General features: G+C 25.6%; 1 protein-coding gene across 1 annotated transcript; it reads right to left on the bottom strand.

The window, feature by feature from the left end:
• Positions 1–4,255: 4,255 nt before the first annotated feature.
• Positions 4,256–4,909, bottom strand: LOC140955873 (mitogen-activated protein kinase kinase 7-like). The gene is made up of 2 exons (XM_073411033.1): positions 4,690–4,909; positions 4,256–4,443 (listed from the first exon to the last, which is right to left on the bottom strand). Exons 1-2 carry the CDS (start codon positions 4,907–4,909, stop codon positions 4,256–4,258), a joined length of 408 nt encoding a protein of 135 aa, XP_073267134.1.
• Positions 4,910–10,946: the final 6,037 nt, after the last annotated feature.

Below are 10,946 nucleotides of genomic sequence, written 5' to 3'. Positions count from 1 at the left end.
GGTCTCTTGTCTGTTTTTTTTTTTTTTTTTCAAAAACAAATTTACAACACGAACAGAGAACTTCAGAATTAGTCCTTGGTTATTTGGGATGGTAACGATTAGCCCCTCAATATTTATAATTTTTAATTAGGTCCAGATTATTAAATAACATACGTTATCTTTTCTTTGTTGATGTTATTTATACTGTATAAACATGTCTTTATGCATAATGTACGGTATATATTCGTTGTTTTTTTTTATTCATTTATTTTAAAACGCATATAACTAATCCAAACCATTAATAAAACAACACCATTTTATCAACTGCATCATATAATTAGATTATAATTATGTGACGGGTCCATAGATAAAGACTTAGGAGGCCTAAAGAATATATTTATTTGAATTGGTAGAAAAAAAATACAAATACTCTAAAAAAATCCCCCATATCCATATCAAGCTCATGCCGAACATGGATATGCATTGGATACGTATTAGTAGATACATAGGGATAAAGCAAAGAAATAATAAGAAATCAATTTAATTTAGAACAAGTGGAGGATATTTGGGAGATATAGCTAGGTCTAAATCATTCAAACGTCATGTACATTGCGGGGTAAAAAAAAATTTTTTTTTTTTAATATAAAACAAAATATTCATTCATTATTACCATATTTTTTTAATAAAAAACATTAAATCAAGTAAGGATTGATTTAATATATCCTAATTAATTTAGGGGGTCTAAATGTAATATAAATGGGCTGTAAAAATATAATTTGACTTCGAAAAATTACAAAATGATACTTGTTTTTTTGAAATATTGACGACAATATGTTTAATCAACTCGGGTCAATCTAAATTAACTTGTTAAATTCATGATTTGTATTATAAAATTGTGATAACCTTAAATAAAACAAATTGAAATAAATTATAAAATCTAATTCTGAATCAACCCAATGTTAAAAGATAAGATTGAGAAAAAAATAAAAATAAAAAATTTAATTTAATTTGGATTAACTCCAAACCCTATGACCAAAATTATGAGATAGAGATAATTTCTTAAAAAAATAAATCAAAATAAATTATAAAAATCAGTCAATTAGCCAAATATTAAATGATAAAATTAAAAAAATATAACAAAAAGCTCAAGCTAACTAAGTTAGCCTGTTAAATCTGTGACCTACGTATGATATTGAGATAACCTTTAAAAAAATCAAAATAATTATAAAGCTTGATATTTAATAAATTCAATGTTTAAAAATAAAATAAAAAAACTTAATTAAAAAATCCAAAAAAAATAAAGCTTGTGAGGAAGGTAAGGACCCTCCTCCTTTAGTTTTTGGTTAATAAGTGTATGATACGTGTAGGATATAACATTTTAGTGTTAAATTTGTAATTTGTTTTGAAAAAATATAACCAAATATAGTTTTGAGTTTTGTGACTTAAAAAAAAAACGAACATTTAATACTCTTACTTCAACGTTTTTCAATTAATTATCTATAACTTATAAACTTTTGTTTTTATAATAATGAGAATTGATGCAATATTATGTGATGATATGATCATATTTTATGCAAGAGTTATTTGAAAAGTGAAAAACGCAAGGATCATAGTTTATATATATATATATATATATATATATATATATATATATATATATATATATATATATATATATATATATTTCATAACAAGACATGACATCATTTTTTTATTAAAAAAAAAAATGAGCAGTAGTAATTGCATTTTAAAAAAATAGTAATGAATTATTATATCATTTCATAATACTTATAATAATTTTCAAGATAATTTAATTTTTAGACATTCAAATTTATTTTTAATTTTAAGAAAAATAAAAAAATGATATGTATATACAATTCATTATATTGATTTTTTAGTGCTGGTTTTTATCTACTTTCCAAATATATTTTTTGTATACATGATATAAAATAATTTAAATAATTTAACGTTCCTTCACATATTGTATTTTTAAAATTATCGTATCTTCGTATCTATATCATGACGTAATTATATCTTGTATCCATGTCCATGACGTAATATAGATTGGTAGAGATTAACACTTAACTATGTTAAGCGATTTTTTTTCTTGTGATTAAATCAAATATTTTTTAAAAAAAGAAATAAAAACCATATTTATCATAGATGTTGAAAAAATGACTTTATGGGAAAAAAATGGAATATAGTTTAAATTTACAGGGAAGAAACTATGAAATTTTAAAATTAATTAATCAAATTAATTTTATATTTAGGCTGCGGGGGTCAAGCGTTGTTTCCGTACTCCCCGGTTCCATGACGCTTGTAAGTAGCCGTTATATTTACTTTTCATTTATTATTTATTGATAACAAATTTAGAAATTATTTATTGTGTATCTATTATTTAATTATAATTTATTACTTTATAAAAAATATTATCATTTATAAGTATTTATAATCTTATCATTTTTATATATATATATATATATCATATTATATTAAAACAATAATTAAACACTTTACAAATATATCTATATAATAAAAAATAATAATCAAATTTAACAATATTTCATACTATATTTATTATCGTATGAATTAAGTAAAGTAACTTTTTTAAAAAATACTCACTCATTTAAGTTAAGACAAAATAAATTAATATCCATTAAATTTGTATAGCTGCTTAATTAAATAAAAAATATATATCATTCATCATAGAACTATACTATAAAGTGCTTGGGACAATTTAAAGTTTTTAACAAAAAAAGTTCTTACAATGGTTTTAATTTGAAAAATAACATACTAATATCATTTAAATTAAAGTTTATTGAAAAATAATAATATTATGAATGCATATAAATTCAATAATAGTAATAGAAATGTCATGATTTTTTAAAAAAAATTCCTAATAAACATTCTCCACCATTTAAATACAAGAGGAAATAGAAAAGCTCATAATATTAAAAAATTACTTAAAAATTATTTTTTAAACCAACGTCACTGAAAAATTAACAATAAATAATCAAGTGTTAAAGAATTCACTACGGTGTTCAAACGCAACTCATGCATGCAACAGCAATGCTCTACCCAGCCAACCTCTTCTAATTATCAAACAGTTGTTTTTTTTTTTTTTTTTTTTACGATTTCTTTCTTCGACAGATGATTTTGTTTCTATAAAATTGATTGTCGTAAATTCGTAACTAAGTTAAGAAATAAGGATAGATTTTGAAAATCTGTATTGTCTTGTTTCATGAAGAAGTCTATCCAAACAGAAACAAATCAAAGTTATTCAACCTAATCTATTTTAAGAATTGCTTTATGGATTAAGTTAAATTAGTGTTTGTAATTGTAGTAACAATTAATTTTTTTAAAATATTTTTTATTTGAAAATATATTAAAATAATTAATTTTTTAATTTTTTAAAATTTATTATTTATATCAACAAATCAAAATGATTTAATATTATAAAAAATATTAATTTGAAATTAAAAATTCAAAAAATTTTAAAAGCTTTTTCTAAATTAAAAATAAAACATATTTAGATTAATCTCAACCAATTAAAATAATAATATTATTTTTTTAACATAAATCAGTTTATAAGTTCACCCAATGACTCCAACTTGAATTTTTAAGAACTCAACCTGGACCTGATAGGCCGGGCTGGTATTGTAATTAAAGAAATAGATCGTGTTTAGTATTCATTTTAAAAAATATTTTAAAAAAAAATTGAAAATTTATTTTTTTAATAATAAAATATATTTTTGATATTTTTAAAATAAATATTTTGTAAAAATAAATTAAAAAAAATTAAGTTATAGCTGCTGCCTGCTGTCTTTCTTTTTTTCATGTGTCCATGGGTAGAACTGTTTTCTTAAGTTCTGTACTATTGGTTTCCTGCTTCCATGGCCTCCGTCGGCCCTTTGATATTTGATTTTGTACATTAGAGAGAGAGAGAGAGAGAGCGCGCTCAACAAATGGGTTAGAAATTCCCCTGAATTTATTACTTCTGTTGTAATTAAGCCAAGACTCACAAAAATATTTTGATATTCTAAAGAATAATATTAAAAAAAGAAGCTGAAGAGGACCTTTTATCTCTTTTTTTTATTGGTCCAAGAGCATTTCGAATTGCATTTCAAAATCTTCAAAACTCTTAGCTACTACTGTTGAATGCGTCCTACCTTGTTCTCGAAAAATAGTTTGATTTTATCCTCTACTGTCATTTCCCCAGTTTCTCCCCTAAGCAAACATATAGGGATGTGAGAGAAGTTGCGAGACTGTCCATCTCCTACTCGGTTCCTTCTCCAAGCAACACTTGATGAAGCTGCTGAATTCCTCTGATGCTTCCTCTGAATTCTCCAAAACATATCACCAATACAAGCTCCTTCCAATTAGTGGGTTTCTTCCCAGCTGGGAAAAATGGAAAATGGCCCGCATGCAGCTCCAATAAAGTGACTCCCAAGCTCCAAACGTCACCTGCATACACGCAGCCGGAGCCAAATGTGTGCGAGTCCAGCCTTTCACGACCACGTGTTTGTATTTGAGATGAAGGTTGAGGTTTGGATGTGAGATTCATTAAAAAATTATAAAAAATAAAAAAATAAGCTTTTTATGATTGAATTTTATGCATAAATAAATTGTATCTAATCACAACCTCAACCTCTACCTCAAATATAAACACTCATGTATTGTGATAATTGGTGGCAGCCTTACTAACAATACCATGGACAATCTTGCTGACTCCAAAATCAGCGATTTTCACTTTCATGTCCTTACTAACTAGAAGATTCGAAGGCTTTATATCTAAGTGGACAATATTGTGTTCATGGAGGTTCTTGAGGCCATTGAGTACTTGGTAGGCAATGTGGGCAGGTGAAGCTTCGGAGAAGGGACCATTAGCTCTAAAAATCCCATCAAGTGTTCCTGCATCCATGTACTCCATGAGTATATAGCTTTTTCACCAGCCCGAGGCTCAAAAACCCCGTGTTCCTGCATCAATTTAAGACAATGCCATGATTACCACGTCCTAGAACGCAGAGTTTTCACCTATCCCTTGAATCGTAGTGTCAGACATGGGCTTAGGCAAGTATGGACACAGCGTGCTGCAGTCACTAATCTCTAATTCTGGAAGGGGAAGAACAAAGCTTCGTTCTCAAGCCCTCTCTTCTCCTTCCTCTCTTCTCCATCTTTTCCTTTTCTTTTCTACAGTTTTTTTAGCACAATGATTAACAAATTTGGTATCAGAACCACCTCAGGGCCTTGATTCGACGATTCATTCAACGTATGGAGGAACAGCTTCAGCATCTGCAGAATTCAATGCAAGTTTCTATGGAGGGCATTCAGAAGCAATTTGGTGATCAAACTCAGTGAGTTCAACTTCATATTGAAGCAGAATTCGAAGTTCAAAATGGATCAGAATTACACACGGTATGTCTAAAAAAGTCCACCTTGGAAAAAACTACTTAAAAAAGAAAAGAATTATATAAACAATGGAAAATATAATTTCAATACATTACACGTTATTGATGATCTTGTGATGGTATTTTCTTGGCATGCCACGTGTTTTTTTTTTTAAACAAGATTTTTAGATAATATTAGGATAGATTTGATTAAATCAATTCATAAAATTGTTAACATGCATATATGTGAATTGTCAGTTAAAAAATAAATAAATGCAAAGAGCCAAATTTACCAAAGTAAATAACAAGCAAAGAGGCATGTGAAAATCAATAGGCATTTAAGTAAGTCTTTTTGCACTTGCAAGCCGTCACTATTTTAAATCCTTTATTTAAAATGTTTGAACTTGATATCTCATTAAAAAAAAAATCAGAAAGCATTCCATCTTTATAATAGCTGTAGACTGGTAGCTCGACTGGTGGCAGGTGTTAGAACGCGTGCTGCACTAATTTTTTTTAATATAAAATATGATAAGTAGATGATGATAATGGGTTTTTTAAAAAAAAAATATTCAGGAATAGACTTGACTGTATGTAATAAGATTAATTAATTTAATAATAAAAAATACAATAATGGTAGATAAATTGAACAAAAGAATAACAAAATTAATTATAAACAATAAGCTGCCAATATTATATTCGAGAGGAGAAAAAAAAATATATGTTGAAGACTCATCATTGCTCCATCATGAATACCATCTCACTACTAAAAAAAACTCACTGAATGATTCTAAAAACACTATGAAAGGCTACATGATAACACAGAAAGAGGTTACACGTGTTGCCTAGAGTAATGATCCAAAAAACAAACCAAACAAAATATCATAAAATAAGCATTTATCTCATGTTTATATGTAATTAATTAATAAATTTAATTCAAAAACAATTTTTTTTATATATAAAAAGCTAAATTTAATAAAGAGCAATAAATAAAAAAACTTGAGATAACCTGATTCATTTTTAAAATTAGTGAAAAATCATATAGAAAGAAAATAAAAAAAATAATAGAGCCCGATATTCAACTAAATAATTAAATGATAAAAGATGAAACTAAAAAAATATGACTTTTAAAAAAGAAAAAACAATCAAACCTAGGTCAATCTTCCAAACTCGCAACCTATGAAATCCTAGACTCAGGTTCAGTTCAAGAGGTTTAATTCCTAATTAATTTAATATTAAATGATAAAATTAAAAAATATATATCAATTTGAAAGATTTTGCAAAGAAAAAAAAATAACAATCAAAATAATAATGATCAAATCTGATAAAAAAACTGATGGAGGATGGATTTTTTAAAAAAAATTATCTAAAAAAACAAGTAATAAAAAATAGAGACTAAATCTGACAAATAAAAAATTTAAAGAGGGTTAAATTATATATATAAAAAATCTAATTTTATAAATTATTCTAAATAAAATAAATAACAATAAAAAAAAAACATAAACCAAAAATGAAGGGAAAACAATTTTAAGGGATGCTTTGAAAATTTAGAAGGTCAAATTTGAAAGATCGGACGTATAAATCAAAAGGGAGAGAAAATATTGTCAACGTCAAACTCGAAGTTAGTAAGCTACATATGATGCCTAGGGAGGGAGGGTTTGCCAAAACAATTACAAAACACATAAAGGGAGGCCTTCTTTGGCCCCTTTAAGTTGCCGCATATGCCACCTAAATATGACAAAGTAGTGTACAATACACACACAAACTAGTTTTAATTTTTAAATTATATTTTATATTTTATATTTATTAACATACTAAATTTCTTTTCATTCAACTTGATTGTAACTATAAAACTAAGATGAAAAGACAAAAAAAATCCATGGACACCACTTAAATAAAATTTTCTTTCAAGAGTAATTTAATTATGCTTTAAAAATATAAAAAACCAAGTTGTTTTTGATCAATTTGATAATGATTTATAGACTTATGAAAAGACTAATTTACCCTAACATTCAATTCATTGATTATTTTTTAAAAGTATAAATTTGTAATTACAATGTTGCAATTCACGGTATAATTAAGTTACTTCTATAATGAGTTTTTGATCTCCTTAAATTTTTTTTTAGTTATACTATCTCCTATTTATCAGTGCTAACTATAAGAAAAGCTAAAAAATATGGGGAAAGCTCTATAGCTTTCCTTACAAAACATTATAGAGTGCTACATTGTTTCTCCATATTGTTTTTTTTTTTTTTTCTTGAAGACATTGTTTTTTTTTTTCTTGAACTCATTATTTTTTTTCCTTTCCTTTTTGTTATAATTTTTTTTAAAATTATTTTTGTCGATTTTATTTTTTAATATTAAAATGCTTAAGAATTTAACTTTGTAATTTTATTTCCTTTTATTTTGTATTTCTATGAGATTAGCGTGGTTTATGGGTTTGTCAAGGTAACCCAGTTGCCACAATTTATGGATTTCATTGTGGGTTTTTTTTAATTGAGCTTGAATTTTTTTATAGTTTATTTTTTTCTCATATTATTAAAAAAATAATTTCATAGAAAAATCATGTTATTAAACTTTATAAATTAAGAAAAATTAAAGAGTGTGAGGAAACCACCATTCACCCACACACATTGCACTATGAATGACAATATCAATGTTTTACTTTTTTTTTTTTGTTGATTTCATCTCTTAATATTGGAATAGTTGAGAATTTGATTTCATAATTTGTTTATCTTTTATTTTACCTTTCTATAAGTTTGGTATGGTTTGCAGATTTGCTAGGATAACCCAGGTTGTCATGATTTACGAGTTTGATGAGCTATCTTTTTTTTAATTGAACTCGACTTTTTTATCATCTATTGTTTCTTATATAGTTAAAAAATAGTTTTAGAACAAAGTTATGTTATTAAACTTTATAAAGTTGATAGATCTATTCATTTATTTTGGTTTGTTGACTTGGTTCGCGAGTATGGCAAGTTTAACTATTTTAAATTAGTGTTTTTTTTTCATCTTTAGATGCTGAGTTAATTGGAAATTTAGTTTAATAATTAATTTTGTTTCTCCTTTTATGAGGTTATCGCAATCTAAAAAAAATTTCTCAGTATTGGGTTGGTATTTGATTTCGTAATCATTTATTTTTGTTATTATATAATTAAATAAAAAATAGTTTTTTTTTTAAATTACAATCTCAATGAAGTTTATAACCAAGTTCACAGGTTTGGCGTATTAGCCTGACTTATCCGATTCACAGGTTTGATGAATTTATCCACTGATAGAATTTTTTTTGGTATTTTAATTTTTTTTAATTTATTCTTTTTTGATTTAATCATTTAATATCAGATTGGTTGAGAAATTGATTGCATTATTGATTTTTGTTTGTTTTCTAGAGATAATTGTCTTAAATTAAGTGTCTATTTGTAGGTTGGTACTCAATTTTGTGAGCATATATTTTTATCATATAATTAAATAAAAAAATTATAAAAAAAGTTATTAAACTCAATGGAGTCCATGGCTTGGGTTACGAGGGGTCAAGGCTAATCCAATCTATTATTATCTCAATATTTTTCTAAAAAGCATTTATCATCTTGAAGTTTTTTTTAAAGCTAAATCATATTTTTATTGATCGTCAATATTGCATTTAGACATATGAAATCAATCGATTTAAATCAAAGTAACTCCTATACGGTTTAACTAAAAACTTAAATTAGGTAAAAATTAAGTCGGGAAATTTTAAAATTAATCCATTTGGTTATATTTAATAACATTATTAAAAACTTCTTTATACTTTTACTAATTTTTTTATATTTTTTTTAAATAATCCAATTGACAGTAAAGCATGGGCTTATTTATTGGACAATCAATTACTGCATGCCATGTTGTTGTAAGATTCTAAAAACGATAAAATAAAAAACAAGAAAAAGAAAGAAAAGGCATGCGAAACCAAAAAGAGGCTAAATTGGGAAGTCGATCGTGCTTTCCAATTGAAGAGCGGTACGTGTGTGTGCCTTTAGTAGTTGACACGTCACTGTCTCCTTTCCTTGTGACACTCTTTTTTACACGTGCTAGGTAGACGGGAAACCTTTGGATAGAAATTGGAACCTTGAACAAATTGACCCGTTGACTCATTGGAGCCATTGCTATCGTATATGAAGTTACCAACTTTTTCTGCACTTAAATTCTGAGGACATGACACTTTTAATAATTGCAGTTTTGCTTCTTCTTCTCTGTTTATTTTTTCCTAACTTTAAATTTTGAATAACCAACCGGTAAAAAAAAAAAAATATCTGAGAGCATGATAAAAATTATATTTTAAAATATTTGTTTGTTAGAAAATATATTAAAATAATATTTTTTTTTATTTTATAAAATTTATTTTTAATTTTAATATATCAAAATAATCTAAAAATATCATAATTTTTTTTAAGTAAAATAATTTAAATTTTAGATGAGCATTACTTTAGCCGCACTACAAGCACCTCCAAAAAAAAAAAAGTGTAATTTTTTCTACCAATGAATTCACTTTTTCAAAAAGTTTAGATTTTTTTTTTTTTACAAATGTACTTTCAAATATCAAAGTAGCTTTTTTCTCGTTGAAAACATATTAAAATAAAATTAAGCTATAGCTATAAAAACACACAAAGTCATTTAAATCCAATCCAATAAAACTAAAAAACACACAAAATCATATATCTACGAAACTCATCCTAGTCGTTTTTAAGATTTATATTACAAATTTAATGAGTTAATATATTTTAAACACATAAAATCATATATCTACGAAACACATCCTAATCCACTACTCGTTTTAAAATTTATATTACAAGTTTGATGAGTTAATATGTATTAATTTAAGTTGATTTTGATTTTTTTTAAAAAAATAAAATATCAAATTGAATCTCACTTGGGTTTTGATTCAATTTCCAGATTGTGAATTGACTTATCAACTCATTAAGGTTGATAGGGTTAACTTCCAACGATATAAAAAAAACTCAATTCAGATTAAATTATATAAATTAACAAATGGACTCCCGAGTTTAATAAGAAATAAATTATTGAACTCAAGAAACCCATGGACAAAATTCTGTTAGTCTAAGCTTGTTTGACAGTATGATTGCGGTTGCTTTTCAAATAATTTTTCGTGTTAAAATACATGCCAATGATTTTTTTTAAAAAAAATTATTTTTAATATTAGTATATCAAAATGATTTGAAAATACTAAAAATATATTAATTTAAAATAAATAAAAAATAAAAAAATTTTAAATTATATTTTTAAAATACAGAAACAACTAATCCCACCATATCAAGATGTTTAAAGACATCGAGAGCATGACTTGACATCTCAAATTTAAACATGTAGGGCTGATTCTCCGGACAAGCCCCTTACTTTACTCGTGACTTCGTATTCAATTTTATCGTTGTATTTGACCAATTGGACCTTGCGTGTATACTTTATCCAACTCAATCTATTTTAAAATATTATTACGAATACATCTATCTAAGGATAGATAACCTTTTTAAAATTCATAAAAAATGACAAAATCTCGATGAAGAAAAAACTTATCTATACCTTATATGGAAT

Source organism: Populus alba, chromosome 8, assembly GCF_005239225.2.
Source record: "Populus alba chromosome 8, ASM523922v2, whole genome shotgun sequence".
Classification (NCBI taxonomy): domain Eukaryota; kingdom Viridiplantae; phylum Streptophyta; class Magnoliopsida; order Malpighiales; family Salicaceae; genus Populus; species Populus alba.
This window is presented reverse-complemented; position numbering and strand designations above follow the sequence as displayed.